Consider the following 24,818-nt stretch of genomic DNA (forward strand, 5'->3'; position numbering starts at 1 on the left):
CCGTGCCCAATTTCACCAACAACCCCCAACCAACCTCCTTAGCAAAACAATCACCATGAGGAGGAACACCAATCACCTTCGCCGTTGCCAATGTCACATCGATCACATGAACCAACACATCGCTCTGGTCATGAGGTCAGCCATTCAAACACCCAAGCTTTCCTACATTAGCTGGGTGTCAAACGTCATCCTTTTGCCGATGGCATCATTGAGACATCTCTCCCCTTAGGTTGGAAGCCTCTGAACATCGATCGTTACGACGACTCGTCCGATCCAGATGAGCATATTGATGTGTACGTCACGCAGATGAAAATGTACACCAATGACGAAGCCCTAATGTGTCAGGTTTTCCCAACCTCGCTGAAAGGCCCTGCGCTCACCTGATACACTCAATTGCCGATAGGATCAATTGAAAATTTTGAGACCTTGATGAGGTGACTCACAGCATAATACGCGATGAGTCGACCACATCACATCACGTCAACCGCCCTGGCCAACCTTAGACAAGGCAAGGATGAGCCATTAAGAAAATTCATGGATCAATTCGCCAATGTGTCTATCCATATACGTAACCTCAATCCTAAAGTCGCCTTGCACTCCATGCTCATGGCATTGAAACCAGGAGCTTTCGTCAACAGCCTTTGCCGACGACCTCCTCCCGACTTGGACGAGCTCCAAGCTCGCACCATTGGGTATATCCAAATGGAGGAGCATGCCAAGTTCTATGAGGCAATCCGCGGAAAAGCGCAAGGAAAGCAAGACCAAGGTCGCAAGGACAAGCTGAGGACCTCAAACAACAATCAATTCAAGAGACCTCGGCATGATAGAGGTGGGAAGTATTATTTTTACACTCCCTTGAATGCATCCCAAGTACATATCCCTGAAGAAGCTAGCAATGCCAAATTGATCACCCTACCATCACTTGGGCATAGCCCTGACAGTGCGGATAGGACAAAACACTGCCGCCACCACCAGAACTACGAACATACAACTGAAGAATGTCGGTCACTCAGAGATCGGATTGAAGAACTTGTCCAAGGCAGTCACCTCGGCTAGTATGTCCAAAGGTCCCAACCTCACAAGGGAAGCTATCAGGGACAAGGTAGAGGGCGAGGATGAGGTCGGGGATCCAACTTCTGAGCTAACAAACCTCCTGGGTCTCGGCAAAGTGACAGCGGGGCAGGCCAACCCAAGGTAAGTTAAAACACGAAAACACCTCCTCTACGAGGATTCATTAATACCATTTCAGGTAGATTTGCAGGAGGTGGTCCGAGCAGCTCGGCATGCAAAAGACACCTACGTAGTATCAACAATGTCCATGTTGGGACCTCAGCCTTGACACGCAACACGCTACCAATTACCTTCATAGATGACGATTACGTCGGCATCTATCCAAACCAAGATGATCCCATGGTCATCGCTGTTGAGGTAGCCAACTGGGAAGTCTACAAGACATTGATTGACCAAGGGAGCTTGACTGATGTCTTATATTGGCTAACGTTTCTAAGGTTAGACATCTCTCATTCTCTTATCCAACCCCATATGGAACCCCTAGTTGGTTTTGCAGGTGAACGAGTCCACACTCGTGGCTACATAGAGTTGTTGACAACCTTTGGGACACCCCCTAACTCAAAAAGAACAATGGTCAAATATCTCCTCGTCGATGCCAATACATCGTACATTATCATCATCGATAGATCGACTTTGAACCAACTCGGTGCCATAGTGTCCACCCCACATCTGACAATGATGTTCCCAGGAAGCAACGGACACATAATCTTCATCAAGGAAAATCAAAGAACAGCTCGGCAGTGCTATGCCGAGAGTTTGAAAACGTCGCCACCCCCAGTCGAAGAGCAACACCAACCTAACACCTCTGTCGTGGCTCATATCGCCCCAGCCGAGGTCACCGATCTCGATCCAAGGTCAAAATCCAATGATAGTCGACCAAGTCCCATTGACGACCTAGTCGACTTCCAAATCGGCTAGATACCCGGGTAGTGCACAAAGATAAGCCAGCAATTGAACCCTGAGCTGCAAAAGAAACTCATGGACGAGATCTCCAAGAATGCTGACCTCTTCGCGTGGTCCAGCGCTGACATGCCAGGTATAGATCCAAAACTCATCTGTCACAGGTTGGCGATTCACAAAGAAGCCAAGCCAGTGGCTCAAAGAAAACGGAAGGTCAGAGGAGAAAGACAAGTTTCTATCAAAATGGAAACCCAGAAGATAATAAATGCGGGCTTCATCCGAGAGGTAAGGTACACCATGTGGCTAGCCAATGTGGTCCTTGTCAAGAAAAACTCAAGAAAGTGACGGATGTGTGTTGATTACACCGACTTAAACAAAGCTGGCCTGAAAGATGCATATCCCTTACCAAGCATTGACAGGTTGGTAGATGGAGCCTCTCCGGTCATGCCCTCCTCAGTTTCCTTGACGCATACTCCGGGTACAATCAGATCATGATGTACCCCCAAACGATGATAGACCATGGGCCAAGGGTCTAGTCACTAGAGCTATGGCTAGGAGAATACAAGAAAATTTGGACCTCTTGAAGACTAGTGGGCTTTTCAAGCCCAAGGTATTCTTCACTTGGACTACTCCATCATGAAGAGAAGGCCTAGTTCTACTTGTGTATATTTTGTACATAGTTATCTTGTATAGGTCTATTTTGTTAGAAAAGAATGGCTCAATCCAAGAGGGGGGGGGTGAATTGGATTCTATGACACTTTAAAAATTTTCAGAGTACTTAGGATCTTTATTTCAATTCAAACTTTTCTAATATGAATTTTCAAAGAAGTTCCTTAAAAGACTTGCTAATGAAAATGAGTCCTATATGCTTTCTTGATTAATCTTTGATAAAGTTCATAGTTAAGAACAATCAATATGCAACACTTGATTCACTTTAAAGTGATGTTGTGCATACAAACATGTTAATCAAGATTATTCTCTTTAACACACAACCAAGATATTGCTCACAGTAAAAGATAAGGGTAAAAGAAGATTGCACAAGTCTTTTATCCTGGTTCAGCCACTTCACATGTGACCTACATCCAGTCCTCAATCATAACCTGATCAAGATTTGTTCCACTATCTCAATGAAGAAGTTTTACAAGCATACCACACATGCATATACTCCTACAATCAAGATAACTACTTTCTTGACCCCAAGAAAGCACCTCTTGTAGAAACTCACTACAGGAATTCCTTACCACTTGAGACACCTACTCAAGATTTACAATTATTTACAAAGAATTAAAGACACAAATTCACCTGGAAGCTGAACAAATCAGACTGTGAATTCATAAGCAAATCTCAATCTTTCTCTTTGAAGAATGTGATGATGATGATGTTTTTTTCAAAACATTTCAAAAATGTTTTACTTCTTGGTTTCACAAAGAAAACTCTCCAAGAAGGTCACAAAGACTTCACAATAACGTTTTTCTCTTTTTGAATGTTAACTCATTCTCTGTTCATTCTTGTTCTGAAGTTTCAAAATGTGAAAACTATTTATAACATTTTCAGAACCAGATAATCGATTATTTTAAAGGATAAACGATTATTTTGTTCTTCATGATTTCTGGAAATCAACCAAGAACAGATTAATCAATTATTTTTCTGGATAATCGATTATTCTAGAGAGTGATTCCTGGGATAATCGATTATTTCACAAATAATCGATTATTACAGCAAGGTATCCTTTTTACCTGTTGTTGGAATAATCGATTATATTTAATGATAATCGATTATCTTGAGTCAGTTTTCAAAAACTCTGTTTTAAATCTCAAAATAACTTTTCAAGCTTCTAACTCATCATCATACTCACTCTTAGTCAGATTAGATAAAGATTAACTCATGCACAAAGCACACACATGCAAAATAAGCTCAACAAAACAATACAACTTATGACTTCTTGACTTTGTTTTTGACTTGTTGATGTCCTTGGTCAGCTTTGATTCTCATAATCCACATTTTGTTATCATCAAAACCTTCATTCTCCAAGTTTGAGTTGATTCACCACTCCATGAATTTCAACAATCTCCCCCTTTTTGATGATGACAAACCATACAAGCCATTTTATTTTGCAAACCAGTATTTTCACATTTCAAGTCCTGCAAAACAAACTTAAAAACCTTTCTCCCCCTTTGGACATCATCAAAAACAAACTTATGTCCAGATTACTCATGTAATGACTTGTGCACAAGAATCATTTGCTCAAAATCAATTCCACAAGACCAACTTAATACCAAGTAATATCACCATAGGCATTGTTCCAATCAATTCAAATTAATACCAGAATTTGTATCAGGGAATTTTTCATATTCATCAAGTTGTCTTTTAATCACAATATCACAACCATATGATTCATCAGCTAAGCATCATATCATTAGAAAACATCAACATATATGCAATAACACTATCACATTTCAATGTTCAAAATAGAATATAGCATTATCAAACATCCAAATCAAAGTTACCAAATCATTCCAAACACAATATAACCACAATAAACTTCATATTGTACCAGAATTTTAAATTGTTCAAACCAAAATAAACTAAGATGAGCAAATTGTTCAGGAATTAAAACGATTACAACCCAATTGAAATTTTAAAACCAGAAAATAAAAAAAAAAATAGAATAGAACACTAAAGCTCTAGAATCACTCCGAGTCTTCCGGAATCCCAAGCTGAGCCTTAATTCGGTTAATCTCATGATCAAGGTGATCAAACCGATCAAGAATACCCGAATACGACTCGTGCTTCCTAGATATCTCCATTACCACATCAAGCTTGTTAATCATAATTTTCTCAAACGGAGAAAATGCTTTAGGCTCTGATTCTTGTTCCCGTTCAGGTTCAATTTCTACTTGTGGTGGCTAGTCTTCATCATGAGATGGAACACCATCTTCATTAGTTGCAGGTTCAGGAGTCGGAGGGAAATCTCCTTTGAATACCCATTTGTCTTCTTGTTTCAGCATCCCCATATGATGCAAAGAATATTTTTCAATTTTGTTCGAGGCATGAAGAATTATCTTTTTCTCCCCTTTCAGATCCACACCTGCTTTCTCAAAAATCCTAGAAAATAACAAAACATATGGTATCGGACCATCCTCCTTCCTCCTAGCCTTCCACATACAGTCATTCACCACAGATACCCAATCTATCTTAATCTTTTTCTTAATTACATGCATCAGCAAAATGTCATCCCTTGACATTTGAGCATAATTATGTAATATAGGCTTAATCATCCAAGCTATAATAAAAGAAGTTAATCTTGAATTTTTCTTCATACCTCCGGCCAGAAATTGTGTAGTTGGTGGTCTCCGGGTTCCTTTGACAATCTCTAAAAGTTGTCATCTCCTCAAAATCTCCAAAGTTGAAGGGTTGGGGCTTCTGATGGAGGACCATCCTTGAAGCATCATATAGGGCCTATCACATGGTCTATGGCTAGGAGAGTAGAGGAAGATGAAGAACACACCACACCAAAGGCCATGATCATCATGTGTGTGGAATTTTAGCCATCTCCTTAATTTGTTGCTTCCTTTTCCCATTTTGCCCTTATATTTTGGGGTACATTAGATATTAGGATTTTATTTTGTATTTTTATTTAGCCTTTGTATTTTGGGGCAAAATTAGTCTTAGGATTTATTTTAGGACTTAAGCCTTATTTTTAAGGTCAAAAGTCCATTTCTTTCTTTTTTTGACCTAAGGGTACTTTAGTCTTTTAGGAGGGATGAGACCCATTTCATTTGGGATGCATTTAGGGTTCATTTAGGGTGCATTTGGACACCAAAATTTCGGCCAAATGCTCCCAAGAAACCCTAGATGCCTTTCTTTCCCTATAAGTACTCTAGGTAACCCACCTTGTAGCTACTTTGGAAATTAATGAATTTGAGTGAGCCTTTGTGCCTCTTCATTCCTTCCTTAGTCCCCTAGGAACTCCATGGTCCCCTATCCTCTCCTCTCTACCTAGAGTGAGCTTGGGTCTTCCTTGGTTGGCCTTCATCATCCTAAGTGAAGTGAGCTAGCCTAAAGGAGCTTCACCACCAAACACCATCCATTTCTCTCCTTCATTTTGTGCGTTACCCTTCACCTTCCCAAACACCAAATCCTCCACTTCCATACCCTTTAAGAGATCATCCTTCACATAATATCAACCTTGGAGAAGAGAAGGAATCAACCACTAACTCTCATGGAGAAGTTGGTTCCATCATGTGGTATCAAGAGCCATGGTTGTCTTCAAGGGTAACTTGTCTCTTCTCTTTTGTGTCTTCTAAATGTTTCTTGTCATGTCTATGTCTTCTCATATGTCTTGATGTTATCCTCTAAAATATTGCTTAAAATGTTGTCTTCTTGTTGAGTGGTTCATTGTTGGTTCATGAGCCTTCCTTTGTTGTGCTCTAGGTTTCCTTTAAAATAGGTTCTTGTGAGCTTTTCTCCATTTTCACCTTTGCTGGAAAATTTTGTCAAGAACATGATGAACACTTTATGAACCCCATTTTAATATTTATTTGTCCAAGTTTTGTCTCAAGTTTGTGTTTCTCTCACTTTTTCACCCAAATACCAAGTATATGCATGATACCTTCACTTGATGCATGTAATATGGAAATGAATGATGCATGTTTCCTCTCCTAAGTGGCTGGCAAAACATTTTGCATGTTCTTAGAGGTCATTTATGCATGTTATTTAGTTCATGACATGTTCTAAAAGTTTGTTGAATTCCATGTGAATTTGTCTCCTATACATGCATGGTTAGCCACCCCTACATGCTCATCATCACATGATTGTCCCTTGTCCTTTGTATGACAACCAAGTAGTGTTTTGTTGCTGAAAAATATGCCAAGAATGTGTGTTTGTTTTCTGAAAAAAACTGCACCAAATTAGTACATAGTACAAGACACATTCCACCTTACAAAAGTTGCTTTTTGCATGCCACTTGTCCTTTTTGTTTCCTACTTTTTTGTGCTACTTTTAATTCACCCACAAGTGTAAAAACCAAGCAACATAACAAGGTTAAAATTCAAAAAAAAACTGACCAAGGGGCTGCACCAAAAGCTGGCTGGAAAAAATACAAGAGAAAAAAAAATTCAAAAGGAAATTGTTGCTAGACTTGTGGACAATTACCATTTTACCCTTGCACAATTGGAGTGGACTTGGACCATTTTTTTGTACCCATATTTGGACCCATTTTATGACAAAAACTGTGGTTGGACATTAAGGAAAGGACCTTACACTAATTGATTTCATTTAAGGACAAGGAACATTAAACACTTAATTCTATTCTAGAACCCTTCTAGGATTTTCCTTTGAGTGCTTGCCTTCTTAAATGTGCCTTAATTTTTTGCTTGTCTTTCTTGGAAATCCTTGTGTTTTGTCTCATCAATATTCCTCTTGAGTTTAGCCTTCCTAATTGAGCATTTTTAATTTTTATTTCTTGGCCTCCTTTCTTGCTCTTGGTTGGTTTGTTTCACTTGGTGTAGATGAAGCCGACTTCCACACTTCCATACAATTTTGGGGAAGATTGAGTTGGAGGAGTTGGCCATGAGATCCAAAGAGCTTTGGGAGGGAACCATCACAAACATAGAGTGCCAAACACATCGGGAGGAAACTAACCAAGTTTTCTCATTGTGAAGGGAACACCAAATTGGAGGTTGAAGAATTTTCTTGTTTTGTTTATTTACTCTTTCTTTTGTGCCAATTTTGTGTTGTTTTGATTGGGCCACTTGTGTCTTGGTCCTTATTCATTCAATTGGGTTGTAAATTGGCCTCTTAAATTAATTAGTTTTTAGGAGTAGTTTTGTTTAGTACTTGTGGAAGTGTCTTGAAAACCCCCAAGGTCACTTCAAGCTTCCACCCTAGGACTTCCGACTAGTATATGCTTTATTGCTTTCCTTTTAATTCTCTTAGTTGTTAGCATAATTTCTTAGATTGTTGTATGTTCATTTAGAGGCTTCCAAAGTTGCCTACTAAGGGTTCGAACACACACACTCACTCTTTTGCTAAAATTGTTTTTGTGAGAAAAGTGAAAAGAGGCTTAGTGATTTCTACTTGAAAAGGCTTGGTTTTTAAGAGACTCTTTGTAGTCCACCTCCCTTGATAGTTCACTTTGTGCACTTAGGCCTTCTATCACTACTCTTGCACTCAAAAGCTTTTGTGAAAACCTTTTATCACTCACTCTTTGTGAAAATATTTTCAAGAACCTCTTTGTGAAAACCTTTTTTGATCAAAGATGAGTGATCATTCAAGTGTAAGGGGTCAAAATACTCATAGTAGTAGACATAGTCTTAGGGATGAGCTTAGAGAACTTAGGGAGTATATAAAAAGAAAAGAAGAAGAAAATGCAAAAAAAGAGGAAGAACATAAGAGAAAAGAGAGAGAAAATGAGAAAAACAATAAGGAAATAAAAGAGATGTTAGCAAAACTAGTCATGGGAGGGGGAATTGGGGGATCCAACCCAAGGGTAAGCATCCCTAGAAGTGAAAGTGAGGGTAGTCAACACCCTACAAACCCCCTAAGTGATAGCCATTATAGTAGTCATCACAATGATGATTACTATCAAAGGCCACCAAGAACACAAAGACCAAGACCAAGGGAGTCTTCCAATAAGGAACCCAACATTACTCTTCCCTCATTTCATGGAAAAGACAATGTTGAAACATATTTAGATTGGGAAATGAAAGTTGAACAACTTTTTTCTTGCCATGGAATAAGTGAAGAGAAAAAGGTTTCTTTAGCAACCCTTAGCTTCCAAGGGCATGCTATGTATTGGTGGACCTCTTTAGAAAAAGAAAGAAGAATGCATCATGAACCCCCAATTCAATATTGGAATGAACTCTGTAGTGCCTTAAGGAGGAGGCATATTCCCCCATACTATGATCGTGAGCTTATGGATAAGCTTCAAAGGTTGAAACAAGGTTCATCTAGTGTGGAGGAGTATAGGCAACAAATGGAGTTACTTATGATGAGGGCGGGTATAAGGGAAGAAGAGAGGACTACCATTTCTAGATTTCAAAGTGGTTTAAACCTTGAAATAAGAGACAAAGTTGAACTTTTACCTTATAGAGATTTAAATGAACTTGTTCAACTTTGTTCAAGGGTGGAGCATCAACTTAAAAGAAAACTTTTTCGAAAAGACTCCACTCCACCTTATTCCAAGAGTTTCAAGAAGGAGGGCCACTCTTCCCTACCTTATCCCAAAGATGAAAAAGACAAAAAAGAAGAAAAAGAAAAATCATCTTTTAAAGCATCTTCCAAAGAGTCTAAGTCAAGTGAAATCAAGTGCTTTAAGTGTCTTGGAAGAGGACATATTGCGTCTCAATGTCCTACAAAGAAAACCATGGTTTTAAAGGCCCAAGATCACTATAGTAGCCTTGATGAAGCTACTTCATCTTCCTCTAGTAGTGAAGAAGAAGCCATAGAATCCGAGGAAGAGATTTTACCTTGTGAAGGAGACTTACTTTTGGTAAGAAGGCTTCTTAACAATCACTCTAGTGACATTGACCAATCTCAAAGAGAGAACTTGTTTCAAACAAAATGCAAGATTTTAGAAAATACTTGTTCTCTCATTGTAGATAGTGGATCAACTTCCAATTGTTGTAGCACTAGATTGGTTGATAAGTTAGCCTTGACTACAAAACCTCATCCTAAACCTTATAGAATGCAATGGATCAATGAGGAGAGAGGTATTGTAGTTAACCAACAAGCAAGCATACCAATCTCCATTGGCAATTATAAAGAAGAAGTTTTGTGTGACATAGTGCCATTAGAGGTTAGTCATGTCTTGCTTGGGAGGCCATGGCAATTTGACAAGAAAACAATCCATGATGGCCTTACCAATAAAATAAGTTTCCAACACTTGGGAAAGAAATTTGTGTGGTGTCCTCTATCACCTTCTCAAGTGAATGAGGACCAACTCAAATTAAAAGCTAAGAAAGATGAGGAGAAAAGCAAAAACAAAAACAAAAAGAAAAGAAAAGAAAAAAAGGATTTTTCCTTTGAAGAAAAAGGGCTAGGTTCTAGAGAACCTTAACCCTTGTGCCATCCTCATTCTTTTTGGTGCCAAAGAAAGATGGCAATGGAGGATGAGCACCTTTTTTAAAAAAGCCATCATTGAATAAAAGGCACCCAATCCCTAAGATAGATGATTTAGTGAATGAATTGCATGGGGGCAATAAATTTTTCAAAAATAGTGATGCCTCTTTGGCTTTGTCCTTCCCCTAGCACTTTCATTCAACAAATTTTCTACCTAAGGATTGCATAGCTAAGTTTTAAGTAGTTTCTTTCCCTAATTGTGGTCTCACATCTCTTGAAGGTACTAATGGAATGATTGAGCTTGAAGATTTGTGGTCAAATCCTTCTCAAGAAGGAGGGGATGATGGAGGACCATCCTTGAAGCATCATATAGGGCCTATCACAAGGTCCATGGCTAGGAGAGTAGAGGAAGATGAAGAACACACCACACCAAAGGCCATGATCATCATGTGTGTGGAATTTTAGCCATCTCCTTAATTTGTTGCTTCCTTTTCCCATTTTGCCCTTGTATTTTGGGGTACATTAGATATTAGGATTTTATTTTGTATTTTTATTTAGCCTTTGTATTATGGGGCAAAATTAGTCTTAGGATTTATTTTAGGACTTAAGCCTTATTTTTAAGGTCAAAAGTCCATTTCTTTCTTTTTTTGACCTAAGGGTACTTTAGTCTTTTAGGAGGGATGAGACCCATTTCATTTGGGATGCATTTAGGGTTCATTTAGGGTGCATTTGGACACCAAAATTTCGGCCAAATGCTCCCAAGAAACCCTAGATGCCTTTCTTTCCCTATAAGTACTCTAGGTAACCCACCTTGTAGCCACTTTGGAAATTAATGAATTTGAGTGAGCCTTTATGCCTCTTCATTCCTTCCTTAGTCCCCTAGGAACTCCATGGCCCCCTATCCTCTCCTCTCTACCTAGAGTGAGCTTGGGTCTTCCTTGGTTGGCCTTCATCATCCTAAGTGAAGTGAGCTAGCCTAAAGGAGCTTCACCACCAAACACCATCCATTTCTCTCCTTCATTTTGTGCGTTACCCTTCACCTTCCCAAACACCAAATCCTCCACTTCCATACCCTTTAAGAGATCATCCTTCACATCATATCAACCTTGGAGAAGAGAAGGAATCATCCACTAACTCTCATGGAGAAGTTGGTTCCATCAGCTTCGTACTCTCATCTCTACTCAGCCCAGCTGCTTCCTTCAAAGTTGGACCGTCAAGCTTTACGAGCTTGCCCTTCACCACAGATTGCATTATCCCTTCATTGCTTGAGGCAAAGCATAAGAACAACCTTATAAGCTCAGGGTAATAAGGTCCTTCTAACTCCAAGAACTTCCCAAGTTCCCGGTGATCCAACAGAGGAGGAAAGCTAAACCCCTCATTCTTGAACCATTCTAGCTTTAAGGTCTTCCGAGGGATAATTCTCCTACCCACATACCATTCAAAATAGTAATCTTGGGTCTTCTCATCAGCAAACCACTTGGAGATGAGTTTCTCAGCTCTAGTGGGCAGAGGACATTTGCTCCCCTTGACTTCAAGCTTCTTTGGCCTTTAGGAAGATGATGCCATTTCTAGGTTAAAGATGGGTTCTTGGCGGAGATGAAGAAGATGAAGAAGAAAGTGTGTTAAGGTTTGAGAGTTAGAGAATGTGGGTGTTTGAAAAATAGGAAGGTTTGGAAGTTATAGAAGCCCTAACACCGGATTGGGGTAGAGGAGAGGTTCCACTTATGAAGAGTAGTGGGAAGTTGGAAGTTGGCGCGAATGAAATCATTTAAAAACCGTCTGGAAAACCAAGGGTCGTGCAAATAATCGATTATCTATACAAATAATCGATTATTTGTATTAGTAAAATCCTTTGAAAAACCCTTTCTGCACTAAATAATCGATTATTTTTTGAATAATTGATTATTCCAGAGGGTCATTTCCTCTAACTTGCCCAGATAATCGATTATTGCCCAAATACTCGATTATTCCAGAGACTCTTTGATGGAAACTTGTTTGGAGACCCGGATTGATGTTGAGTTTCCTTCAAGCTCCTCCCTAGATCTTGAACTCCTTGATTCTTCCTATGCTTGGTTAAGGTCTCCTATGGAGGAGGAGGCCTTAAGACCACCACGGTTGGTGGAGAAACTCTCCCAAGAGGCGCCACTCCTTGAAGAAGAGATAAGCCCCTTCAATTCTCACCACACTCTTCTATGGAAGGGATAAGAGAATTGGATGCACTCAAAGAGGTTTAGGGACTTTTGGAAGAGAGAAAATCTGAACTCAATTTCAGAAAATGAATTCTCAATACATCAAAAGTGTTTTACAATGAAGTAAAAACGAAAATATAGGAGTAGGAAGCTTAGAGAGCAAGCTAGTCTTAACCATGGTTCACTAGGAACCATGGTTGGGTCTAGCTAAACCGTCCAAGGTCAAGAGGCTTGGAGAGCAAGCTTCTCTCTTAGCTTGCTTGGTAAGCTTGCTAAGGAGAAGCTTGTGCTTCAAGCTTCCAAGCTTGAGAAGCACCAAGCTATTTGGCCAAGTGTGAACACAAGTGTGAACACAAGTGTGAACACATCTAGGTGGGCGGCTCTTTGGAATTATTTTACTCCAATCACGTTTTAAAATTGTTAATTTGGTTTAGTTAGGTTCATCCAATGTGAATGGAACCTAGCTAAATCAAATCTATGAAGAATTAGGAGTAAAATGAGTCCAATATGTAAATTTTAGCCTAGGACCACCTTTTGGCTAAATTGCTAGGAACACTCTCTAGCTTACTAGAGACACTCTCTAGTTTGCTAATGCCACTCCTATTCCTACTACTAGAAAACTAAGAAAGAGTGTATTTCTAGGTTAGGTTAAATGGAGTCAAAGTGCCCAAGTAACCTACCCTAGAAACAATATACAAGAGCTACTAGAAAGGAAATAAAGTGCCTCACAAATATAAAGGCAAAAAATACACCTATACAAGTATCTACTATATACAAGGTACAAGAAATCAACTATACAAGTATGTACAATGGAAACTCAAGAGACTAATAAGAGGAATCATAATCAATGCTCATGAAGAGAAAAGGTCTAAGAAGCATCTCCTCTTTAGAAGCCTCTTCTAGCTTCCTAACCATGGACCTAGTTAAAGGCCCAATGGTCTTCAAGTGTGAGCATCCTTGGATCACCCTTCACCCTTCTTGGTCTTACTTCTTCCAAAGGGATCCTTGGGGATTAGATTTCCATCACTCTTTGTATTCTTGCTTCCCAGATAATCGATTATTGCCCAAATAATCGATTATTCCAGAGACTTCTGGAATTCCTCTTTTCCCAGATAATCAATTATCTTTCAAATAATCGATTATTCTCCTAGGCTCGCTTACAATAATCGATTAAATTTTACAATAATCGATTATTCCAGAGAAGTTTTTCTTCTTTTAATTCTAACCTTTTAACCCATTTTTAATCTATTTCAACTCTTAAACTTTCTTTTTTATGCATCATATATCAATGTTTTATACATACATCAACCAACTTTTAATCAAGCAATCAAACTCAAGTACACATAATCAATTCAAGCAAGACTCATTGATTATTCCTAGTTCAATTTTCAATTGATTAAATCTCTTTCTTGGTAGAGGTTTTGGAAATATATCAGCTAATTGTTTACTTGTTTCAACAAACTCTACAACAAAATCATTTTTATGAACATGATCTCTTAAAAAATGATGCCTTATCTCTATATGTTTTGTCCTAGAGTGCAAAATTGGATTTTTTGTTAGATTTATTGCACTTGTATTATCACATCTCAAAGTAACTTTGTTTAACTCAGTTCCATAATCTCTTAGTTGTTGTTTCATCCAGAGAATTTGTGCACAACAACTTTCGGCAGCTATATACTCAGCCTCAGCTGTACTTAAAGCAAAACAAGCTTTCTTTTTACTATGCCATGAGACTAGTGCACTTCCAAGTAGGTGACAAGTACCACTTGTGCTTTTCCTATCAAGTCTACACCCAGCATAGTCTGAATCTGAGTAGCCTATCAGACTTAGTGAGACTCCTTTGGATACCATAAACCTACATTAGTTGTTCCTTTTAGATATTTTAGAATTCTCTTTACAAATTTCATGTGAGATTCTTTTGGATTTGCCTGAAATCTTGCACATAAGCACACAACAAACATTATGTCAGGCCTACTAGCTGTCAAATATAAAAGTGATCCAATGATACCTCTATATTTTGAGTTGTCAATAGCTATCCCTTTCTCATCCAAGTCAAGATTGCATGTGTTTGATATTGGTGTAGCAGCCTCTTTACACCCTTCTATACCAAACTTCTTCAAAAGTTCATTGCAATTCTTATTTTGAGTTATAAAGATTCCATCACTCATTTGTTTGATTTGCAACCCCAAAAAGAATATAAGCTCTCCCATCATTGAAATTTCAAATTCACCTTGCACGGTCTTAGCAAATTCTTTGCATAGAGAGACATTAGTAGATCCAAAAACAATGTCATCCACATAGATTTGAACATACATTGATCATTTTTAAATTTCTTCACAAACAGTGTATTATCTACTTTCCCTCTTACATAGTCATTCTCAATCAAAAATTTTCTCAACCTGTCATTCCATGATCTTGGAGCTTGTTTCAAGCCATAGAGTGCCTTTTTAAGTTTGTACACATGATTAGGATACTTAAAATCAACAAAACCTGGTGGTTGCTCCACATACACTTCTTCTTGTATTAAACCATTAAGAAAAGAACTTTTCACATCCATTTAATAAAGCTTGAAATTCATTATTGAAGCATAGGCAAGAAGTAATCTAATGGCTTCTATCCTTGCTACAGGGGCAAAAGTTTCATCATAATCAATTCCCTCTTCTTGATTATACCCCTTAGCCACTAACCTTGCCTTATTTCTTATAATGATTCCAAATTCATGAAGCTTATTTCTAAAAACCCACTTGGTTCCTATAATTGGATAATTAGTTGGTAATGACACTAAATCCTATACTTCATTTCTTTCAAACTGATTTAGTTCCTCTTGCATAGCCATTAACCAATGTTCATCTTGTAGTGCTTCATCTATTGTCTTAGGTTCAACTTGTGAAACAAAAGTCATAGTATTACAAATATTCTTGATGGATCTTCTAGTTGACACTCCTTTACCAATATTTCCAATTATTTTTTCCATTGATAAGTCCTTAGAAGTTTTCCATTCCTTAGGCAATTGTTCACTTATGTTTTCAGTGGTTTCATTCATTTCACTCTCTTTAGGCTTTTCAATAGGTTCACTTTCTAATGATGGTTGATCAAGCAAATCAGTCAAGTCCTCTATTTCAGTTTGCTTTGTCTCTTATTTGTTAGTCTCATCAAACACAACATGAACTGATTCTTCAACAATTAGAGTTCTCCTGTTATATACCCTATAGGCTTTGCTATTTGTAGAATATCCTAAGAAGATTGCCCCATCAGCTTTTGCATCACATTTTCCAAGTTGCTCTTTGCCATTATTTAGCACAAAACACTTACACCCAAATACTCTAAAGTATGAAATATTAGGCTTCCTCCCATTATATATCTCATAGGGTGTTTTCTTTAGAATAGGCCTAATCAGAACCTTGTTTAACACATGACAAGTTGTGTTAATAGCATCAGCCCAAAAATATTTTGGTAGTTTAGTCTCATTCAACATAGTCCTAGCTAATTCTTCAAGAGACCTATTTTTCCTTTCAACAACCCCATTTTGTTGAGGTGTCCTAGGTGTTGAAAAATTATGATTGTTACCATGCTCCTGATAGAATTTTTGGAGCAAAATATTTTGGAATTCACCTCCATGGTCACTTCTAATTGAGGTGATATTTGTGTTTTTTTCATTTTGAACAAGCTTGGAAAATTTCTTAAAAGCATTAAAAGCTTCATTTTTATTTGCAAGAAACATAACCCATGTGAATCTTGAATAGTCATCTACAATAACTAACCCATAGTAGTTCCCACCTAGACTCATGGTTCTTGAAGGACCAAACAAATCCATGTGAATTAATTGTAAAGGTCTAGTAGTTGAAATCTGATTTTTGCTTTTAAAGCTAGCCTTCACTTGCTTTCTCTTTTGATAAGCATCACATAGTTTTTCCTTACTAAACTTGAGTTTAGGTAATCCTATCACTAACTCCTTTTTACTAAGCTTGTTTAAGTGATCCATGTGAATATGTGCAGCTCTTTTATGCCAAAGCCAAATATTGTCTTCTTTGGTTATTAAACACTTGGTGTTGGAAATTGCTATTGAGTGTTCTAAATCCAACATGTATATGTTGTTAATTCTTTTTCCAATAAATCTAATTTCTTTTTTCAATTTATCACAGATCAAGCAACAAGTGTTATCAAATTCAATTTTAAAACCTTTGTCACTAAGTTGACTTATACTAAGCAAGTTATGTTTCAGCCCTTCAACAAGCAATACATTCTCAATAAATGTTAAGGAGGAAAAGTTACCAATGTTTCCATGACCAAGAATTCTCCCCTTGTTGTTCTCACCATAAGTAACAAATCCTTCATTCTTTAATTTCAGACTTGAGAATTTTGAAGGATCTCTAGTCACATGCCTTGAGCAGCCACTATCAAGATACCATAATAAGCTTTTGGCTCTCAAGCATTCCTACAACAAAGATCAGAAAATTGATTTAGGTACCCATGTGAAGGGTCCTTGATGGTTAGTTCTCAGCCCTTGGCTCTTTTTAATCCAAGCCATTTCTCCATTTGGAACTCCATACTTCCTAGAGTAGCAATTCCTTATTGTATGACCTTTTTTTACAACAATAATAGCAAGTTGTTTGTTTAATGAAATTTCCTTTGTATTTTCTGAAAAAATTAGTTTTTCTTAAAAACTCTTTCCTTTCTTTTTAATGGCATGTTCATGCTTTGATTAAAACCAAGTCCACTTCTATCAAAAGTATTTCTTTGCTTTCCCAAAATGATATTTAAATTTGCATTTCCATTTGTGAACTTTGCAAGAGTGATTTTCAAATGAGAATTTTCCTTTTCCAAAGCCTTGCAATTTTCACAAACAATTTTTGAAGAAGGGGAGGTTTCACAATGAGCTTCATTGAAGTTGAAAATAGTTTGAAGATTGTCATGCTCATTTTTCAAAATTTCAAGCTCTTGTTCAGCACTAATTAAAGCATTTTCATACCATGACAAATTGTTTTTAAGCTTTGAATTTAAAGCATCTAATTTCACAGCCTCTTTGTGAATTTGAATGAAAGCTTCTTGAAGTTGATCATAATCTGGATTAGATTCAAGGTCAGAATCACTTACTATTGTGTCTTGATCAGCTTCAACCATTAAACATAAGTTGTTCTCTTCAAATTCAGATTCATCACTTGTTTTGCTTGAGTCATTGTCTTCCCAAGAAATGTAGGCTCTTTTTCCTTTGACATTTTTCTTCACTTTCTTTTCCTCTTGTTGCTTCTTTAAGAGGTTTGGAAATTCAGCTTTTATGTGTTCTGGTTTTCCACACTCAAAACAATTGTAAGAGGATGTACTTGCTTCCTCTTTCTTATTGTCCTTCTTGTTGAACTTGTAGGGGGAATTCCTCTTCTTTCTTAGGAATTTTCTGAACTTCTTCACCAACAAGTTGAAGTTCTCTGTTTTAGAATCTTCGGAGCTTGATTCTTCACACACTTCTTTGCCTTTGACTGATTTCAAGGCTCTTAGTGACACTCCCTTGACCTTTTTGTCTTGCTGTTCATTCTCCTCAAATATATGCAGTTTTTGCTCATGCTCTCTTGCTTTCCAAAGAGAGTAGCAAGGGTCAATGAAGTCAAGTCCTTTGATTCTTGTATTGCAGTAACCTTTGCTTGCCATGATCTATCCAAGCATTGCAGCACTTTCAAATTTAATTCTTTTTCTTCAAATTTCCTGCCAAGATCAACAAGGTGATTTATCAAGTGTGTAAACCTCTTTTGAAAATCAAAAATTGATTCACCATTGTTCATTCTCAACAATTCATATTTTCTTATGAGAGTATGCTTTCTACATCTCTTTACATCACTTGTTCCTTCATGAGTGACTTGCAAAGTGTCCCACATTTCTTTAGCAGATTTGCATTGAGAAATTCTAAAAAACTCATCAATAGACAATGCATATGTAATGATGTTCTTTGCTCTATAGTCATATTGGGCTCTTTATCTCTCATCATCACTCCACTCACTCCAATGTTTTTCTCTCTTCCCATCATCATCTTTGGTCATAGGGATATAGGGTCCATTTTCAATTGCATCCCACACAACAATGTCAATTGCTTCAATGAAAATTCTCATCCTAATTTTCCAATAGACATAGTTGTCACCATTGAAAACAGGAGGTCTATGAATAGACACACCCTCACCATAAGGTATGTTGCTGTTGGCCATTTTTGAAATCTTGAATAACACTCAAGAACCTTGCTTTAGATACTAATTGTTAGAAAAGAATGGCTCAATCCAAGAGGGTGGGGTGAATTGGATTCTATGACACTTTAAAAAATTTTCAGAGTACTTAGGATCTTTATTTCAATTCAAACTTTTCTAATATGAATTTTCAAAGAAGTTCCTTAAAAGACTTGCTAATGAAAATGAGTCCTATATTCTTTCTTGATTAATCTTTGATAAAGTTCAAAGTCAAGAAAAATCAATATGCAACACTTGATTTAGTTTAAAGTGATGTTGTGCATACAAACATGTTAATCAAGATTATTCTCTTTAACACACAACCAAGATATTGCTCAAAGTAAAAGATAAGGGTAAGAGAAGATTGCACAAGTCTTTTATCCTGGTTCAGCCACTCCACATGTGACGTACATCTAGTCCTCAATCTTAACCTGATCAAGATTTGTTCCACTATCTCAATGAAGAAGTTTTACAAGCATACCACACATGCATATACTCCTACATTCAAGATAACCACTTTCTTGACCCCAAGAAAGCACCACTTGTAGAAACCCACTACAAGAATTCCTTACCAATTGAGACACCTACTCAAGATTTACAATTATTCACAAAAAGTTAAAGGAACGAATTCACCTGGAAGCTGAACAAATCAGACTGTGAATTCAGAAGCAAATCTCAATCTTTCTCTTTCAAGAATGTGATGATGATGATGATCTTACTCAAAGAATTTCAAAAATGTTTTACTTCTTGGTTTCACAAAGAAAACTCTCCAAGAAGGTCACAAAGACTTCACAATAATGTTTTTCTCTTTTTGAATGTTAACTCATTCTCTGTTCATTCTTGTTCTGAAGTTTCAAAATGTGAAAACTGTTTATAACATTTTCAGAACCAGATAATCGATTATTTTAAAGGATAATCGATTATTTTGTTCTTCATGATTTCTGGAAATCAACTAAGAACAAATTAATCAATTATTTTTTCTAAATAATCGATTATTCCAAAGAATGATTCCTGAGATAATTGATTATTTAACAAATAATCGATTATTACAGCAAGGTATCCTTTTTACCTGTTGCTGGAATAATCGATTATATTTAATGATAATCGATTATTTTGTGTCAGTTTTCAAAAACTCTATTTTATATCTCAAAATAACTTTTCAAGCTTCTAACTCATCATCATACTCACTCTTAGTCAGATTATATAAAGATTAACTCATGCACAAAGCAAACACATGCAAAATAAGCTCAACAAAACAATACAACTTATGACTTCTTGACTTTGTTTTTGACTTGTTGATGTCTGTTGTATGGAAAACCGCAAGTGTACGGTTGTCGTCAAGTAATAAATATCGAATCACAGGGACTACGTGTTTGACCTAGAATTACTAGTATTTTAATTTGAATTTTAAAACAGATGGAATTTCTGTTTTGAGATGATAAGATCAGATTTGATGGTAAAAGAGATAGTAATGCAATTAATGAATAAGATAAAACTTTAAGATAAGATAAGGAGATTTCCGGGAATCTAGGGTTCGCACAAAGAGTTCCAACATTATTGAATTATTATTTTCATTAATTAATTCTATTCCATCTTGAAGGTAGTCTTAACCTAATTTAATCCTTGCACCTTCTCAGGCTACGAGGACGTGTTTAATTAAAATTAATCCCTACTCTCGTGGTAATTACGTTCAATTAAACCCGTTAAGATCTTTGTTAATCTATTGCTCCTCGAAAGCTTAAATCTACTCTCGTGATTTAACACTCAAGTCTATTCCTTTAGGTTCCGATAATTAGGTTCTCCTCTCAGTTCATCCCTAATTATCTATGATTATGAAAATTAAGATTAATTGTTTATCATAATTATAATCAAGTTCTCCTCTCAGTTCATCCTTAATTAATGTTATTATGAAAACAATAATATTAAAGTTCATATATAAAATATAAAAGAACAGATCAAGAATTGGAATAAAATTAAGAAACTGAATAATGCATTAATAAAGAGGTTCTCAGAGGCTAAGCCCTGATCCCAGAAAAAGGGAAACTACTCACAGGAGTTCATAGTAGTTCTCCAAGAAGAAAAGAATAAAAGAAAAGTAAACCTTAGAGTCGATGGCACAGGCGCCCAACCTTCTCCAAGTGTCAAAAACTAGAAAACTGTCTCTCGAACGAACCCCGTTCTAGGCTAACCTAATCTAATTTATAACCTAAAAGGGTAAAAAGGTAAAATTACCAAGATAAAAATTACAAAGATAAAATAAAAATAAAAACATAAAACTTAAACAGCTGGGACGCGAAGTGAATCACGGCCGTGACTGAGAATCACGACCGTGATCTTCTCTGGAGCACATCTATGAAGGGTCAGTGGCGTTCACGGGTGTGATTGGGAATCACGACCGTGATTTTCTCTGGTGAATCACGGGCGTGATTTAGAATCACGGCCGTGATTGTCCCTGTAGCTCAGCATTTCCTCTTTAATTCTTAAATCTTGATCCTGCTTAGAGAAAACACAACACATACCAAGAAAAGCATAAAATAGGAAAATGATATAAAAATTTATTAAAAACATGAAAGATATGCATGATTATGCTATGAATTCTTGTGAATTAAAGTGCTAAAATACGAGTAAAATACACAACATCAAATAACCCCAAACTTGAACTTTTGTTTGTCCTCAAACAATAATTAGCACTTTGAAAAAAAAAAAAAATTCATCAAGAATTAACTGAGCATTTAAAATCTTCACTCTTAGTCTCACAAGGTCCAATTAGAATCTTAATCTTTCATTACTAGCACCAACTCTTAGTTTCTAAGGGTTTCATGATGTCAAATCTTGTAAAGCTCATTAGTCAAATGAAGATAATTTAACAGAAATAATTTTTCAATGCTTGTGACACAAATGGGGGTAATATTTTTATTTTTTTTGTTTTTGTCTCACCTAAAACATTTCCCCAGTAGCCAATCAGTGTAGAGAGGATGATTATTTCAAGAACATGTAGCCTCAAAGGGGGTTAGCTATTGTACTAAACAATTCCCCAGTAGCTAATTAGTTCCCTTAGTTTTCTAAGGTTAAGAATATTCTCCTTCTAACCTATGACCTCAAAGGGGTGCTAGGTGAAATTTTTTTTTTTTTTTTATTTACCCCCCAAAAGCTTTTAAGCACGAATTAAAAAGAATTTATCTTCAAGAGACTATTTTTATAATTCTCGATCATTTCAAGCCTTAATACTAAGAACCAAGTGCTAGCCACAAAACCAGCTAATTTTTCAACCTTTTGTTCTGAGACTTCAAGATTCAATTCATCACTTTCAGTGTTTTCAAAGACGAACAATTTCATTAAAAATATTTACTTTTCAAACACAAATTCAAGCTGGGATTAACTGAATATGTATATATGCATGATTTTTTTTTATTTTTTTATTTTTTATTTTTTTTTTATTTTTTTATTTTTTTTTGAATTAATGAATGAAATGCGTACATCCTCCTAACCCCAAACTTAAAGATTTGCTTGTCCCGAAGCAAAGAGCTAATGAATGCATGATAGATTATTTTGACAAAATTATAAAATGCATGAATATGCAACCAACCCGCAACAGAAAGGAATGCTTGTCCCTAAGCATCAGAGTAAAATAAGGAATAAGAAAGGTCTCACTGTGGTGGAAAATCATCTGGATACCGTTGAATGTGCCATTTATACATTTGATCAACCATGTAATTATAATGCTGCTGGCGTTCATCCATTTGTTGCAGCCGGTTATCCATTGATTGAATAGCTGCTAGGATAGCAGCATTGTCCACCTCAGGTCCAGGATGTAGAGGGGGTTGTTCAGGAGCTGCTTCCTCATCTGCAGGAGCCGCTTCCTCAGCTGCTGGAGGTCGGTCCTCTAATGGCTCCAGTGGAAACTGCCAGGTAGCCCGGTTCTTCACGGTGTATGTTGGATTTGGTAACTGGTGGTGCACTCCCGACTGGGTTACTACAAAGTAGTATTTATCATCTTCATCTTTCGCAATGCAGTTCATAGAAGAGCAGGTAGCAAAATTAATAGTACGGCTTCCAGGGAGTGGTTCTAACTGGTCCAGCCAAGCGTGATAGCCAAGGTGTTTGGCTATAGTGGTAATGAGGCCGCCATTCACAATCGCACCGTGGCTGGTATTGGAAATACTCTGGAACTGTCGTGCCAAATGACTGCCAGAATCAATAGGCTCCTCTCTGTTTTCCATCATAGCCCATAAAAGTAAAAGGTCGCTCAAACGAACCTTTCCTTCAGAATCACCTCGGGCCAAAACAGTAGAGGCAATAAAGCGGTGCATAATACGGATGGCGGGATGGCGGAAAGCAGAGGAATTACATTTTCCAGCGACCCAATTACTTGTACCTGTCAAACTATACCAAAAAGAACCAGGGTTGAAAGAACTTGGGGTTCTCGTGCTCCCTGTCGCCACCGGCTCAAACGGGCCTCGGCGGTCGCGAAGACGGTCGAGCTCGCTTTTTATTTTAGTTTTGAAAATGTATTGGATTATTAGAACGACTTGTTCTCAAACTGAGACCTTGTCGATCTTATCCAATTTATTTATTAAAAGTCTCACCAATCCATATTAATCCCAAGCGGGACCCTCCATGGATTAGTGGTTTTCGCAAAAGGAGGGTTCGTGGAGTCGCCACCAATGTTTTACTCAAAACATTGGAAAAAGGGATAAGGCAATTGATTTTATAAATCAACTTTGGCCATTACAACCAGAGTTGGGTAAGGGAGTCGGTTACGCGTGGGGAAGGTGTTAGCACCCCACAACGCCCCTTTCGGGTTCCCTATGACAGATTATTTCTAAAATAACAGTGTAAAATTACTAAATTACCCCTATTTATTCTAAACAATTATAAATTAACTATCTACATGATGACAGTTTAAATATGCACACAGAAAGCAGTAAAAGAAGGGATTTTTAGAAAAGAAACCTCTTGAAGCGTGCTTTTATATATTTCGTAAAACTGGGAAGCTTTTTGGCGTTCCCTCGCTCTACAAGCCCGCTCACTCCTTCCTAAAAAATAATTTTTGACTTGGAAATCCGATGGATTTCCCTTCGACTTAGTTTGAGACTCAAGCAAAATGCTCAGAACTCAAAAACTTCGTCGGATCGACTCCCAGAGAGATTTCTAGGGCAGAACACTGCTCAAAAACCCCAGAATACTCAAGGAGGGAGTCAAAACTGAGTGTGAAAGTGTGAAATGACGTCCAATTGACGTCATATTTATAGGGAACAGGCCCAATACGGGCTACAGAATCAATACGGCCGTATTGAAATTTTTGAACTTCAATACGGCCGTATTGAGTTCAATACGGCCGTATTGAAGCTCAGAAATTTCAATATGGCCGTATTGAGTTCACTGCGGCTGTATTGAAGCTTCAATACGGCCGTATTGATTTCAGTACGGCCGTATTGAAGTTCAGAAACTTCAATACGCCGTATTGAGTTCACTGCGGCCATATTGAAGCTTCAATACGGCCGTATTAAGTTTAGTACGGCCGTATTGGGCTTCATTCCCTCCACTTCCTTATTTTAAGCTATTCTAAGACCTCTAGACCTACAGAGAACCCTCCTAGGGCCTTCCAGGAGTCCTTCTGGCTGATCTTCCTTCAGTCTTCGAGAGTCTTCAAGCTTTATTTCCGACCCGGACAATTTTAGGGGTCTACAGCTGCCCCCCCTTTACTTAGTCAAACAGTCTTTTTGGTGTATCGATTGACAAGTAAAGGAGTTGACCCAATTGTCCGGGTAATACGCCAACCTTCTGACTTGTAATGTCTTCTGGTGGAAAATTGTTGAGTAGCCTCTCCAGGTTGATGCATACCTCGGCGTTTCTGACAACCTTGGTAGTTGAGTACCGCCTCTCCAGGCCCTGCCTCTTAACATTCGGCAGTTGAGTATTGCCTCTCCAGGCCCTGCCTCTTAACATTCAACAGTTGAGTATTGCCTCTCCTGCCTCTTAACATTCAGCAGTTGAGTATTGCCTCTCCAGGCCCTGCCTCTTAACATTCAGCAGTTGAGTATTGCCTCTCCAGGCCCTGCCTCTTAACATTCAGCAGTTGAGTATTGCCTCTCCAGGCCCTGCCTCTTAACATTCAGCAGTTGAGTATTGCCTCTCCAGGCCCTGCCTCTTAACATTCAGCAGTTGAGTATTGCCTCTCCAGGCCCTGCCTCTTAACATTCAGCAGTTCCTGCCTCTTAACATTCGGCAGTTGAGTATCGCCTCTCCAGGCCCTGCCTCTCAACATGAGGTAGTTTGAGTATCGCCTCTCCAGGCCCTGCCTCTCAACATGAGGTAGTTGAGTATCGCCTCTCCAGGCCCTGCCTCTTAACATTCAGCAGTTGAGTATTGCCTCTCCAGGCCCTGCCTC

At 37.7% G+C, this 24,818-nt stretch overlaps 1 protein-coding gene across 1 annotated transcript; it reads left to right on the top strand.

Annotated features, from left to right (window-relative positions):
* The first annotated feature begins 456 nt into the window (after positions 1–456).
* Positions 457–1,056, top strand: LOC109792552 (uncharacterized). The gene has a single exon (XM_020351975.2). The coding sequence runs from the start codon at positions 457–459 to the stop codon at positions 1,054–1,056; it is 600 nt and encodes a 199-aa protein (XP_020207564.2).
* The last annotated feature ends 23,762 nt before the right edge of the window (positions 1,057–24,818 follow it).

This window comes from Cajanus cajan, chromosome 5 (genome assembly GCF_000230855.2).
Source record: "Cajanus cajan strain Asha chromosome 5, NIPB_CcT2T_4, whole genome shotgun sequence".
NCBI classification, from domain to species: domain Eukaryota; kingdom Viridiplantae; phylum Streptophyta; class Magnoliopsida; order Fabales; family Fabaceae; genus Cajanus; species Cajanus cajan.